The 16,677-nt window shown below is 32.9% G+C and overlaps 1 protein-coding gene across 17 annotated transcripts in view; it reads right to left on the reverse strand.

Annotated features, from left to right (window-relative positions):
* LOC106873997 (potassium voltage-gated channel protein Shaw) overlaps positions 1 to 16,677 on the reverse strand; it is a 526,032-nt gene that overhangs the window by 136,456 nt on the left and 372,899 nt on the right. For all 17 annotated transcript variants that reach the window (XM_014921551.3, XM_014921552.3, XM_014921548.3 and 14 more), the window contains one exon: positions 14,445 to 15,169. In XM_014921551.3, the coding sequence (XP_014777037.1) occupies positions 14,445 to 14,954 (510 nt within the window). In that variant the 5' untranslated portion in view covers positions 14,955 to 15,169. The remainder of the gene's footprint in view (positions 1 to 14,444; positions 15,170 to 16,677) is intronic.

Genomic DNA, 16,677 nt, shown 5'->3' on the forward strand with positions numbered 1-16,677 from the left:
TGAGTAAGAAAAACAATTATCATATCCAATTGAATCAGATATATCTGTTCATATAGTACATAGAAAATGAAAGAGAGAGAAAGAGAGAGAATGAGAGAGAATGAGAGAGAGAGAGAGAGAGAGAGAGAGAGAGAGAGAGAGAGAGAGAGAGAGAGAGAGATCAAATAGCAGTCATATAAAGTATCAAGTAAAATATTGCCAATTTGTACCAAAGAGAAATTTTATCTTTTTATTTTATGTTGATTCCTAAATTTTGCTTAAGGCTACATATTTTAGAGGAGGGGTACGTATTCAAGGGAACAAAGTTTTTAGGAAGTTCTTATTTTATTGATCCTGGAAGACTGAAAGGCAAATTTGGCTCTGGAGGAAAACTTAGAATATAAACATGAAGTCTAGTGACTCTTTTGTTTCTGTCAATCCTACACTCATCTGTACCAGCACATTAGATCAGTGGTTCTCAACCAGGATCCATATGGATCTTTGGGGCAGAGTGGAGGCCATAAAAATTTCGTTGTTAAAATTAATCTCCAATAAATTGGTTATATTTCTATAATACACAGACTATTTTAACCTCCCACGCTGCAATTGTATTCTTATACAATTCTTAATAAAATTTAACTACAGAAGATGTAATAAAATTCTTTTTAACATCCATCAAATGGCTAGGAAGTTTCACCTGAATAAAATAGGAATGGAATCAAAAGGTTCAATAGGTAAAAAATGGTTGAGAAACACTGCATTAGACAGTATTCAGTTATACATGCTACTGCAGACCAACACAGTGACCACTACTTTAAACTTTGACATTGTGGTCAGTTTTGTATTCAAGATGAAAATTCAGAAAAAATTTTTAAAAAATATTTGTTTGTCAATTAATGAGGTGAGTACAAAATATAATTAATTACATTCCTTTTAGCACTATACACCTTAAAACAATTTTTAGATTATATCTTTATTACTTTTCCACCATGGGCTTGTCACTCTACATATGAAATGTTTTGAAAGACTACTAAAAGTTAGAATATATAATTTATAGTATCTTTGCTTATCTACTGAATAATAATTAAAAATATTGATAATTGAAAATATTGATTCCTTTCAGACATTCTTATTAATGTTTTCAAAACAAACAGAGTAGTCTGTTAAGCACATTGTTAATTCATGAAGTTTGAATGTTCAGTTAAGATATAATAATATTTCACTCATTAACGTTTTGTAATGCAGCATCAAAAAGAACAACAAATGTTTACAAATATTAGCTCAGAGGTCAAGGTATGAGATAAGGGTCTTGTAGGTTATAAGTTCAGGTTTCTAATGCATGCAATATAATTGTAATTATATTTTATTTATTAGATGAATATGTGTTATTATTGTATACATAATTGAACTGTATTAATTGTTGTTATTATTCTTATTACTATTGTTTCTTTAATTTTTGAAGACAATATAAGTTTGGTTATATTGAAATGCAAAAATGATAAAACAGAACTGAACACAATTAAAATTCTCAGAATATTAAGCAAAATATTAAGCTACAGAGTTAACATATCTCAAGTGGTAGTTATGTGCAAAACTATTCTAGCTCTGAGAATTTGATTTCAAAAGGAGAAACGTAAATATTCTATATTTACTTGTTTATATCAGACAAAATGTATTATTGTTTTGTTGCAGATGATAATGACAATGATAACAGTGAAACAAATGCTTCACGCAACTGCTTTGTGTTTGTCAATCAAAGACCTGTTTCTAAATGCTGCTCTATGTGAAAGATAGTAAGAGTCTATCTACCTAACTTTCTATCCATCCATATGTACATACATGCATGCATACATGCATATATACATACATGCATGCATGCATACATACATACATACATACATACATATATGTATGCATATACATATATATGTATATGTGTATGTATGTATGCATATATATATATATATATATATATGTCATGTTCCGAAGTATATTATGGACAATATATTTAATGCAATATGCATTTGTGGATTAGCCCAAAGGCTAGTAATATACTCAGTAGGGTTTAATCAATTGTATATATAACCTGAATATCTTTCTGCATGTGCTTTGGTACCTGCATAAATGCATTCATCTATTTTTGTAGTGTACACATTTTACTTTTTGACCTGACCCTGTGCCTTACCATTTAAGTGCCTGATTCACGTGAGTCTTTATGTATATATATATATATATATATAGGGAAAGAGAGAGAGAGAGAGAGAGAGAGAGAGAGAGAGAGAGAGAGAGAGAGAGAGAGAGAGAGAGAAGAGAGAGAGAGAGAGAGAGAGAGAGAGAGAGAGAGAGAGAGAGAGAGAGAGAGGATATGAGGAGTTTACATCAGGATGACACAAACTAATAGGTATGCGTTCTGAGTGCTCAAATAGATGTGCCACCAAAATTCCAGTTAGAAGTGGCTAAAGGTGGCATCCCTTTGAGTTAGTAGGTAAAGACTAAAGTAGTCAGGAAAGGCAGACAATTTGACAATGCAGGACAAGGACATTTAATTTCATTAAATTCAATCTAAAATTTAGCTACATAATGAATGGTAAAAATAGTACAAAACAGAAGTATCTTTTATTATTTTGTACTATTTTTACCATTCGTTATGCAGCTAAATTTTAGATTGAATTTAATGAAATTAAATGTCCTTGTCCAGCATTGCCTAATTGTTTGCCTTTCCTCACTACTTTAACCTATATATATATATATATATATATATATATATATATATATATATATATATATATATATATATATATATATATATATATATATATATATATATATATATATATATATATATATATATATATATAAATATATATATATATATATATATATATATATATATATATATATATATATATATATATATATATATATAAATATATATATATATATATATATATATATATATATATATATATAAATATATATATATATATATATATATATATATATATATATATATATATATATATATATATATATATATATATTTATCTCTCACCAGATGGAGTACTTTTTGTTGAATTTTCTATCATGGAACAGTACATTATATATAAATGTATCTACTTATTTATTTAGTGGTTTTCCAACAGCCCAGCCACATTGCTCCTACACATTAAGGAATCCTATACCACACTTCCTTCAGTTTATTCAACTTCCATTCTATGAGCTTAAAATTTCAAATGTAATTTAGTTGTTGTATCTTCAGTGGAAGTGACGAATGTGATGGTGTGTATATATATAGTGCAAGGATATAGGTAGTGCTATGTTCATACTGTTAGAATCATAGTTTTAATGCAGCTTGTAGCTTAAGTTATGCATTTTAAATTTAAAAAATGATGCAATAAATCTAAAAGGAGAAACAGTTTTAATTTTTATCTTAAAATCTAAGGATTCTTTACAATCATTTGGTAGTGCACTCCTTATATTGAGATCTGAGTTTCCTAATTATATATTTATGGCTGTTATTAAGTGCTATTAAGAAAATAATGATGCTTAGTTTGGAAGATTATTAAAAAAATGCATTTGAGTAAGAAGGAGCCAAAATGAATAGCTGAGACCAGAGTAGATCTCTTAAACATTGTTGTTGTCTTGAGTTTGGGTCGCTGTTAAAGATTTATAGTTAAAAGTATTCTAGCCATGACTATCTCATCAATATTTAAGGAGCTGTAGTCTTTGGACCACATTATCTGATTGATTTTTAAGGCACCAGGGTGTGGTTTGAGAGAGATTTGCCAAGTATTTCAAGCAAATTGAGCAATAATGCAGAGGCTCCCTTTTTGGCCTGTACATACATGCCTTATTTTGTTGGTATCCAATAGATACAGAAGCCAACCTCATTTTGAATGGATACAGTAACAATTGACTTATAAATGGTCAAGTCGATAGTGTTTTAGACTATTGACAGAATAGTCCGTAGTCCCTATCTCCAACATTGTTGAGTCAACTTCAACCTGTTCACTACAACTAAGTCATTTGGTTATGTAACTGTTTGTGGTCAGTACAGCTAATTATAAATAAGTAACATGGGAAAGTACAGCTATGAAAACATTTGAATGCAGTTGATATGTATTTTGTTAACTGCAGTGGCTGATAGAAGACAAACCATCATGAAATTCATTGCAGCTTATCAACCATTCATGGATGGAATTCATTTAGAAAATAAGACAATCAATACCTATTTGTCATCTTTGCATTGGGTAATATTGATTAATTGATTGTAAAAATAAAAGTAAAAGGGGACTTCCTGTAGAAAAATAATCAATTTTTAATAATCTTTCCAGTTATAAATTAAACCTTCAACCTCTTAAAAACACTATATTATTATGCATTCTCCAAAACTCTGATTATATGTATACAAAACTGAAACATATCAAAAACAGTCTCTATTGAAGTCTTCACACCCTTAAGTCTAAATGTTCTCATTCTTTTGAAATAAGACAATACACAGAAAAAAAAATCTTCTTTGAGGATTAACAGATTTTATAATGGAAATTTTGCTTTCAATGTGTGAGGTAGAGTGCAGCATTTACCAGAAAGGTAAAAAGAAGAAATTTCAGAGTTTAGTATCTAATGAAAATGAAGTTGAGTACAGATTTTTTAAACCATTTAAATAAGATTTAAGGTTAAACTGAAATTCAAGTTTGAACTAATTCTAACTAGACTAATCTGAGGATAGTGAAAATAAACCATAAACCTGGGAATTTATCTTAGATATTAGAAAGTACTTTCTGTTTCACGAGCAGAAATTTTTCCTTTAATTGTTCAATAATTAGCTCATTGTGAAAGAAAGACTAATTAATATTAAAACAGTGTAAGGTGGCGAGCTGGTAGAATTGTTAGCATGTCAGGCAAAATGCTGCTAAGCATTTAGTCCATCTTTATGTTCTGAGTTCAAATTCCACTGAGGTCAACTTTGTCTTTCATCCTTTTGGGGTCAATAAAATAAGTACCAGTTAAGCACTGGGGTTGATATAATTGACTAGCACTCTCCCCTGAAACTGCTGGCCTTGTTCCAAAATTTAAACCAATATTAAAATAATGTTGAGGGTAGTGGATCATAAGAATTAGCAGAGCATCTTGTATTTAATTATGTCCCTTTAATATTCTTAATTCAACTCTTTATTGGTTTGACTCTACCTCTTACTGAAATGTACCAGTTGCATACTCGGGTCGATCTAATCGACTGGCCCCATCCCCCAAAATTTTGGGCCTTGTGCCTAGAGTAGAAAAGAATTGTGGGGTTGATAAAATAAGTACCTGTTAAATGCAGAGGTCAATTTACTTAACTACATCCCATCCCCCAGAATTGAGCTTCTTGTGTCAATGTGAGTAATTAGTATTACAGTAGTGCTAAATAAGCAGAAATAAAAGATTTGGCAGATGAAATGCCTCGTGTTATTTTCTTTTACCTGTATTTTAATTCAAATCCCACTGGAGTCAACTTTACCTTTCTTCTTTCTGGAATTGATACAATAAGCACTACCCATATCAGCTATACCCTCGCCATAACTTGTGGTCCAGTTGCTAAGTAAGCCCTAAATTTTAAGGCAGCTTGTCTCACAATAAAGATGAAATAGGTAGAATTAAAAACCAATTTGGGAATTCCTTCAAGCAGTTAATCTGTTAATGAACTTGCCTCTTATGAAAAAACATTCTCTACATGTTTCAATTAATTTTGAACGTAATCAAGAATTTAAAGGAATTAAGTAAAATAATTAACATTTTCATTTTCCTTGTTTGGAACATAGCAAAATTGCATAAGATATTACGAAAGAAGGTCTTAACTTCAATATAACCATTGTAAAACAGGCAGTTTTATATCATAAAACCAGATTGGTATCGAAAAGATTAAGCCTTTTAATACCATATGTCTATTCAAGCATAGCTGGTTAGAACTAATGAACAACACAACAGTTATTGGGAATTTTTAAGCTGTGAGGTTGATGCCTTCCCCCAAAGGGCATAAGCTCTGCAATGTATGGGAAATAGCTATATTTCATCAAGTTGTGAACATGCCTTCCTTGAAACATATCATCTATTCAAAACCGCTTTACCTTTATGTTTTTATTAACAATCAATGAATAAGTTTCATTTGTAGACGGCTATAGTTCTGATATTTTAATATTATTTTATGGTCTATATATGTAGTGGTGCTCCTGTATGGCTACAGTCTAATAACTGAAACAAGTGAAATTTTACGTGTTCCTCCTCTATACAATGTAATATTTATTTCCCAACTATATAGCATAGCTGTTGGTTAACAAACATATTCATGACTTTTCTAATAATTAATTCTTTAAAATTTCCTTTGCTTAATTAGAAATTAAACAAATGTTGGTTATAGAATATTTTTAACAAAACCATAAAATTTGAAATGATATTTGAATAATTCTACTATAGTTTTTCTAAAAAATACCATATTTGTAGAAGTAAGAAATAGCTGAATTATTGATTGAACTGACCTCAGTGCATTACTTGTATCGTTATAGTTTATTTGGGAGAGTAAAATTCTCAAAGTTAATCATCAATATTTCTAGAACATAATAAAGCTTATGGGAATTTTGTCAGGCACTTCATTGTGTTTTTTCCTGTCATTCACCCTTAGAAAGAATGTTTCTATGTTGCACAGTGAGCCTAAAGCAAGTATAGTGGAAGAAGTAGTATAGCAATAGCAAGAAATATCTCCAAACTCATAACATCTTTTGTCTTCCTGTTCTCTACAACACACACACAGAGCAACCACACATATAAGGTAGTCACTTTCTCATCTCTCTCTCTCCATATATATATATATATATATATATATATATGTATATATACACACATATATATATTTGTACATACATGCATACATACATATATATATATATATATATATATATATATATATATATAGATACATATATATATATATCTTCTCTCATCTACCTCTTCCTCTCTATCTTATATATATATGTTTTACTGCGGAAGACCGGTTTATGGGGTTGCCCTGGGTTTCCTGTCCATAAAGGGTTTAACTTTATGGTGTATCTTCAGACCCCAAGACCTGTTGGCCTAAGACCTAAACAAGGGGGTTATCTCCCTCTCCTCGTTTACATTTGTAACGAGGCTTTTCCCTTCTATATTTTAAAGAGGTCTTAGTTCAACAGGCTTTGGAGTCTGATGATACACCATAAAATTAAACACTTTATGGATGGGAAACCCAAAGTAAGCTGGCCTTCCCCAGTAAATAACATAGACTGCTCTTCTTCATTGAATGTGCTTCTTCTCTGGATTTAAGTTTTTTAAGAACAATATATATTTTGGGCATAAGAAGCATCAAATGTGGTGTGAAAGAGTGACGACTGCGTTGGTATAATCATGTGTTGTGTATGGATGAGGACAGCTGTGTGAGGAAGTGCCACTCCCTAACTGTGGAAAGAACCTGTGGAAGAAGTAAACCCAGGAAGACATGGGATGAGGTGGTGAAGCATGACTTTTGAACATTGGACCTCGCTGAGGTAATGACAGGAGAAACCTGGCAACTAAAGTGGGATCACAGCCATGCATGTCCAGCCCAGTTAAGAGTATTCATGATGCATTGGGCAATATGATATGCTTGAGAAGACCTGTTGAGTCAACTAAAACCAATATTGTAGCTGTGGCCAATGACCCCTAACTGTCACCCATGCTGGTGGCATGTAAAAGGCACCATCCGAATGTGGCTGATGCCAGTGCCCCCTAGCTGGCTCCCATGCCGATGGCATGTGAAAGTACAATCTGAACGTGGTCAATACCAGTCCCCGCTGACTGGCTCCTGTGCCGGTAGCATGTAAAAAGCACCAACTACACTCTCAGAGTGGTTGGCATTAGGAAGGGCATCCATCTGTAGAAGCATTGCCAGATCAGATTAGAGCCTGGTGCAGCTGCTGGCTCTCCACACCTCAGTCAAACCGTTCAACCCATGCCAGCATGGAAAACGGACATTATCAATGATGATATACACACATATATATATATATATATATATATATATATATATATATATACACACACACACTCACACATATCCATGTGTGCATATTTACACACACACACACACACACACACGCGCATGCACATATATGTTTCTAGACATTTGTTCTTTACTATATTTGTCACAATTATTCTATTACATGTATTTTCATATAAAAAAATTACCTTAAATTTCTCAAGCAATTTACCTATTAGGGGGAATTAGTTTCAGATTTCTGTCTCAATGTCTTTACAATGAGCTATGCACTTTCTACAGACATTTGTATCATTCTTGATAGAATTTCTGTGATGGATGCCCACCAGTTTCACCATGTGTAGAGATTGATGATCAATGGTCGATAAAATTTACCTACACACCAAAGCTGTATTCTGATCTAGTGCTGCTGAATTTCTTGCTGCCAGTCTCTTTCCCTTTATTGACTTTATAAATTTGTCATAGCAGATTATGGCTTTGGCTTTCAAGTCATGAAGCATACATCATTTTTATAAAGGTGCAATTAAAAATAAGTTTTACTTCTATTCATTACTGCAGTGAAGAGGTTAGTTTTGAGTTCTACTGTGCTACACCTAGATAAGTATTTTTTCACTATAATCTTGGGCCAATCGATGCCTTGTGAATAGAACTGTTAAAACAGAAACTGTTTAGAAGATCAGTGTGTATATACACACACACACTCACACATACACATATACTACCATCATCATTATTTAATGTCCACTTTCCATGTTGGCATGGGTTGGATGGTTTAGCAGGATCTGGTGAGCTGCAGGGCTGCATCAAGTTCCAGTGTCAGCTTTGGTATGGTTTCTACAGCTAGATGCCCTACAGCAATTAAGGAGTAAAAGAGTGTGCAGACAGACACACACACATACGTGTGTATATATATACATACATATGTGTATGTATCTCTTTTTCTCCATATATATCTGTTAACCTTTATAGTGAATTTGTACTTTTGGATTGCTCACCTTCATTGCACTGTGCTTTACTTGGCTTCTTTTTGGCTTTATATAGTCATTGGCAAGTTGTTACATTTTTTTTAGGTAGATGGTGTTAGGTTGAATGATGATTAGGTGTGGTGTTGGTGGAATCATGAAGTAGTTGTGTAGGAAGGTGGGAAAGAGGAGGGTAGAAGGAAAGTACGTGTTTGTAGAGTGTGGCTTTTCAGAAAGCTATGGTGAGGAGATTTATTTTGGTTTGATGCGAGACTTTGTTATTATTTAGGTCACTCAGGTGTGGAAGTAAGCATGTAAAAAGAAGTGTCAAATTCAAGTCATGATATTATTTGTATAGAAAGTTGGTTTTTGTTGCATTTTAGGTGTTCACAAAAGAATGTTAGTAGATAAATCAGTTGATCACACAATATAGATTAGACTAACATTGAATTAGTGATTTTGGTGTTCATGGTATTATAGTTCTATTAAAAATTTAAACTGTATTTTGAAAAGGTTACAATTGAGGAGATTCTGTCTCTATAGATAACTATTCAGCTTTCTATTCTGTTTCTAGTATAACTATTTGTATTTATATTATATTATTGTAGACAAATGGATACAACTAACTGTATGATGTTATCTATACATTCAGATAGATGCACAAAGTGAATACATTTTTCCATAAGTATATTCATTTGTAAGGGGATATATATGTATAAACAAAATAAATATAAGTATAGCAATCATCATCATCATCATCATCATCGTTTAACGCCCGCTTTCCACGCTGGCATGGGTTGGATGGTTTTATTGAGGACAGGCAAGCCAGGAGGCTGCACCAGACTCCAGTCTGATCTGGTAAGGTTTCTACAGCTGAATGCCCTTCCTAACGCCAACCACTCCAAGAGTGTAGTGGGTGCTTTTTACGTGCCACCGGCATTGGTGCTAGTCACAATGTGAATAAATAAGCATTATACTTGACAGAAAAATTTCAATACTAAAGGGTTAAGGATATAATGTGTATATATATATATATCTTTAATGTAATTTCATCATATTGAACCATTAATCTCTACACATTTTTTCTCTATTTTTTTCTATTCTCTCTCCATTTATTTCCCTCTCAATCCTTTCTGACGAAGAGCGTAGGCTTGAAACGTCAAAGACTTTTCCGTTCTTCTCAAGATTTTACTAATACAGTTGCTCGTTGTTCCTTCGCCTGTCTTTTGTTTTCTGTAAATTTGAACTATATATATATATACATACCGTATTTTATCGTGTATAAGGAAACCCCTAATTTTTGGGGCTTAAAATTTGAAAAGAAGGTTTTGTAAGCGATTAGGTAAATTTTGATAAGCGCAGGTGCCTGCACTTATCGGGTGATGCGTTTCATTTTTGCGTGGGGAGAGAGAGAGAGAGAGAGAGAGAGAGAGAGAGAGAGAGAGAGAGAGAGAGAGAGAGAGATGAGAGACTATGGATATAGTAAGAAAGGAAGGGCCTTGTATGAAAGCGAGGGCAAACATAAATGAAATACAAACTATCTTAAATGATACTAATGAGATGTTTTTCATCTCTCTCTCTCTCTCTCACGCACACAAACAAATGTTTAGTACTGTAGAAGAGAAAATAAATGTTTCTTTTCCTTAAGCACACAAGATATAGTATGTAAATTAAGGATGTGTTTAAAAGATACAATATTTTCCAATTAGAATAAATTTCTTTTCTCACACAACATTTAAGATATAGTTATTCTTTGAAAAACTGATTCTCTAAATCTCGATTAGAGTTTCGGGCGGGAAAACTTGCAAAGGGAAAAATGAATTTTTTAAAATCTGAAACACACGATATCATTTGAATCTATTCTGCAATCTGGAATTAATTTTCCCAGTGATTTTAAGAGGTATGAAAAAGATATTTTGTTTTATTATTCTTTTACTTGCTTCACACAAACACAAAATTTCTCCAGAGGATACGTTCCTGTTGTTACTACTAATTTCTATAACTTTAGCATTTTCACTTCTTTTCAAAGTTGTTTGAATTTATATAATCCACACTTTCGAAAAACGCATTTCTGTAAAATGTTGGGGTGGCTGTGAAATTTCCAAGTTTTCCTCCTCACCCCAACCTCCGTTTTCTGGACAAAAAGTGTTTCGTGGCATATTAGGCAGTCACTGTAAGTCATTAAAAAAAAAAAAAAATTCCAGTGATTCCGGGATGGTGAGGGGTTCTGATTTTCCACTCCATATTTTTCCGACCAAAAATAAGGGGATTGCGGCACATTAGGCGGTCAGGGTACTTGATTCTACACAAAAATATCCAAGGTTTTTCTTTTTTTTAGTGAACAGTGTGTAGGTGCACTTATGAAAATTTACCGTGTATACCCTTAAAAAGAATATACATGCATATCTATGTATGGATATGCATATATGTACATCTACGAGTAGATAAGAAGGTATATACGTATATATACATGTATATAAGGTTACATGGAAACGAACATATATACACATATGGTAGTGGTAGGACATACACATCTAAAGTTAGATGATTGTGAGAGGGTTATTCTTAATTTTTTTCTATTATCTTTCTTGCTATATACGCATTAATATGCTCACACACACACACACACACACACACACACACACACACACACACACACACATGTATGTAACTGTGAGAGTGTATAGTTGGAGGTACAGCTGTGTATGAGTTTAAATGTGGATGTATGGCTGTGTGTACCTCTGTGTGCTTACACACGCACATATGTTTGTGTACGTGTATCTATGTGTATGCATGAGCGTCTATCTATCTATCTATCTATCTATCTATCTATCTATCTATCTTACCCATTTCTCACCACACACACACACACACACACACACACACACACACACACACACACACACGCAACCACGCTAATAGGTTAGGAGCGAAGTCTAGGATTTCCAGGTTTTCTACGAATCGATTTTGATAAAACTTTTCCCAGCTGGTTTGCTTACTATGGCAACACCATTGTTATATTTTCATTATTCTATGTAACGTCCTTTCTTTTTCATTTCAGTTTCTTCAGTGTTTGGGTGAATCACGCTAATAGCTTTTGAATGAAAATAGTCCATCTTGACATTTTTTTCAGAAATTGAAGGGTGATGATACATATTAAGCATACATTGAGTATATATTTAACAGAAAACCATAATAATATTATAACATTTATTGACATAATGAATTATTTAGCCACATGAGCGCCAAGGAAGAAACGATCCGATTGTGGCCGCAAGTTACGTGAGAAACCTGGACAAACAAGCAAAGCCATTTTCATCGCCCCCGGACTTCCTCATGTACCGAAAACCACTCGGAATCGCATTTTTGGGACCATGGCTTCTGTGCAAGTACCCCATGAAACTGCCTCCTCACAGAAGTTTGAAGCTTCAATGGGCCTAAAAGTACATGACGTTAGACACGAGTTGCGTTCTGTTCACTGACAAAACCAGGGCAAACCTTGGCGAACCTGGTGGTTGGGCAAATGGTTGGGTCTGTTTTGGAGATGAGCATCACCAGCATTTACGACGTCAACAACAGCGTGGAGGAATCATGTAGGCTGGTATCATTGGGGACAGATTTGTTGGCCCAGTCACGGTGCCTGAAACGGTTAAAGTGATCACAGCCGCCTACTACAATTTCCCGAAGGAGGTCTTGGATCCCTGACTAGATGACACACACACACACACACACACACACACACACACACACACACACACACACACACAGCCACACACACACACACACACACACACACATACATATATATATATATATATATATATATATATATATATATATATATATAAATTCCATCCATGGATTACTATTATTATAATTTTTACTATACTTATCCTACATTATACAGCCCTATAAACCTGCTATTGCCAGTTGATATCATTAGGCTGTAGCTGGCATAATAAAATAGGAGCTCTTATATGCATATTCAAAAACGTTTCGCATGAACGAACCTAAAAGGATATATATTTATATATATATATATATATATATATAAATGCCTTTATATACACACGTATACATTTGTGTGTATATATTTTCCTATTGGCACACATACACACATACACGCATATATACATATAAATCTCTAAGTACATACATGTGTGCGTGTGTGTGTGTATGTGTGTGTGTGTGTGTGTGTGTAAAAGATGTTTTACTCGATGTAGAGTAAATGGATGCCAAATAATGTATTTTTATTGTACGTCATGTTTCGAATTTTTCTGGGCAGTTACTGTGAAATCTTGTAAAATACAGATTAATCTAAGATATTTAAGCATATAGCTACATTTAAAATAAGTAATTTCAAAAAAAATATTGGTTTAAGTAAGTTTAGTATTTATGTAAGTGATAATAACTCTCAAGTTGTCGATCTTTCGAACTCTGTACATATAATATGGCGGACAAAGGGAATCAAATTGAATCTATTTCAAAAGGAAAGGCAAACATATAATCGAGAATGATTGGTAAACATCGTCAAAAATAGAAAATAAAGACACTAGACATAAAATTTAGTCGAATTATTGTAATGTTTAACGTTTTTATTTTTGATAATTAACCTGAACATTTTTACAGTTGACCATATGTAGGAAAAAATCTATCAAATCAACTTTTGTCTACAACAATGAGCACGCATTCAGGTATGTGAGCGAGCAGAGAGAGAGAGAGAGAGAGAGAGAGAGAGAGAGAGAGAGAGAGAGAGAGAGAGAGAGAGAGAGAGAGAGAGAGTTATACTGACTGTGCACATACGCACATTCACAAGTAATGACTTTCTTTCACTTTCAATCGGGCCACCTTATTACCTTTTGTTTGCCATATTATATGTACAATGCACAAAAGACTGCCCTCAAGTTTACTAGGCTGTAAAACATATCCCATAAAACATGCCATCTTAATGTAAGGAGTTTTAAACCGGACAAAAAAAAAAAATATTATTCAAGTGATATACTGCAATAAAGAATTTATTCGTTTTACATATATATTTAAATTTAGCTGATTAACAATTTATTCATTACTGGAAAATGATATATTTAATGTCCGCTGCTAAATATGATTGTATTTTATTTTACTATAAACTGTTAGCGAGAAATGTAAAAAAACGTAATTTAGAATTTAGATATAGTACGATATTATGTGTGAATCCATTTGAAATTTGTTGAAACATGTTCGACAAAAGATAAACGTAGTTTTTTTTTCTTTTTTTAAGATTAAAATGATGATTAATAATGTATTTAACTTATCCAGTACTTTTTAACGAATATTATCACAGTTTTCATATCAAATTTAATCCTCAAGAATATAAGGCGATTTTTAAGGCAAATGCTGTTTACATTGATTATTAATTTTATAGCAATACTGGAATATTAAGTAGTAAATTGAAATCATGAGAAATAATGATTCACTCTTACCTTTGCAGGTGTAGAAGAATAGGGCTCGTCAAAGAGAGCCCAAATCTTGGGTTGAACTCTTTGCCAACAATTGAGATCTCCAGCCTTATACCTGTCCTCCAATCCGAATTTCTTCATTATGTCCTCCTCTGTAGGTTTATCTGTATCCAGGTCTAAACGGTCTAAAATAGTAAGTACGTCTTGTGTGTCTCTATGCTGTGTATAGGTCATCCAACAGCAGGGCTCGACTTGATTCGAGTCGAGCCCCCAAAATTCCAATTCCTCTTCAAACAAGGGTCCACATACGTCAGTTGGATAATGTAGTTTTCCAGTACGGTAATAATTGAGGATTTGGGCGAAGACACCAGGATGCCTATCGAAAAAGTATTCATTAAGTACAGGATCATAGTTAGCTAAAGCTTCTGTAAGACGTGACAAGCGAGTGGCAGGGATTTTTTTAAGTGTCGCTTTGTATGTCTCGTGGCGAATGCCCCCGACATTGAGTATAACTCTATTGTCAGAATCAGACATATTGAATGAATATATCAAAATACCTAAAGAAGGCGCATTTTCAAATAATTATTAAACATTATAAAATTTGGGTACATCTTTAGAGCCCCATTTTTAGATTTGAGAGAAAAGTGAAAGCTACTATGGATCCAATCAATTTGTATTTCATATTCTATCTAAATAATCAACGATCTGCATTTGTTCTGAGCAGTTATAAAAATACTATAGCGACGAACCTGCAAGAGAAAAAAAATGCATAAACATATGGGGGTAAGTAACAAATAATTCAAATGAATTAATTTCAAAATTCTGATGATGATGATTAATAACTAACAAAATGTACTTCATACTGCAAATGGATGAATGATAGAATTTTAGGTCGAATTATAATATTTATGGTTTAAATTTAAAAAAAAAAACAGTAACAACAAAACATACTTTATCTGTCGGAACAATTATTTTTACTGATGAATATCATCAGTAAGTTCAAAGTTGATTACTTGTTGTTTAAAATAAAATAAGGCCATTATCTTTTTCGGTTCTATAAAATAGTTATCATGGAAATGAAGAAATCTACAATAAGCTTCATGCGGGATTTAGGGAGAGATAGACAATTTGAGAGATGAGAAACAAAAAGGTAGGTGAAACAGATGGTTATATTTGAAAATTATGAAGAGCAGTCTGTCATCGGAGTAGTTATGGTAGAGAATGGAGACAGCTCAACAATGAACTAGAATTGATGCTTTTCATTGAGTGAGGATCTATTGATCAGAAATTGGCTGACTTCCCAATGCAATCTTGGATGCCAATTGTTGTTGTTGTTGTTTTTTTTCCCAGGTCAATTCATGATCAATCAAACGAATGATTTAAAAACATTAGCGGTGACCATCAGTTTTTTTTTTTTTACATATTTTCTGACTACATTATTCAGTGTGCAATTCCTACTTTAAGACGGTAGGGTTGGTTTTAAGAGAGATTTGGTTGCTATTTCTAACACATCGAACCTCCGCCTCATGACTGCTTCCTTAGAATGTCAGTGTTATAAGAAAATGAACAATGTGACAGAGCCATACGTCACTTATGTGTAACTGAGCCTTATGTAGAATCAACTGTTATTAGAGTATTACATGTTTGTGTGCTAATATGAAGTGCAACATTGATTTCAACATGATTTTCTAAAGGCGGATACCATTTGTAGGTCACGAAGAAAAGTAGGCCATCAGCAGATGTTGCTTTTTTGGAAGTCTTATTAATATAGGTAGGTAGTGTGTGTGCGCGCGCGCGGGCGTGAGACAGAAAGAGAGAGAGAGAGAAAGAGAGAGAGAGAGAGAGAGAGAGAGAAAGAGAGAGAGAGAGAGAGAAAGAGAGAGAGAGAAACTGGATCGAAGTAGTAGTGGGAGTGGATATATAATATTTAGAATTATGCAAAATATTTTTGAATCTATCATTCAATCTTTTAAAAAAAAAGAAAGAACAATTTCAAACAAATAAAAGCTGAAACAAATTACTAACTTGGTATTTATATAACTTCCGTTATTTTCTTCGCCAGTCTTATTAAACAATAATTTTAACATACGGGTTTGCAGTAATCAACACTTCTAAGTATACGATAATTATGTAGTAAAAGATAAATCTGGTTCTTTTTACAGTAAAACATAGAATGAAAAGTAAAAATACTAAATATACCGAAATACAATTTATATGTTTCCTATATATATATGTATTCTGAAGAATGATTCATGTG

This window comes from Octopus bimaculoides, chromosome 4 (genome assembly GCF_046866305.1).
Source record: "Octopus bimaculoides isolate indiv1 chromosome 4, ASM4686630v1, whole genome shotgun sequence".
NCBI lineage: Eukaryota > Metazoa > Mollusca > Cephalopoda > Octopoda > Octopodidae > Octopus > Octopus bimaculoides.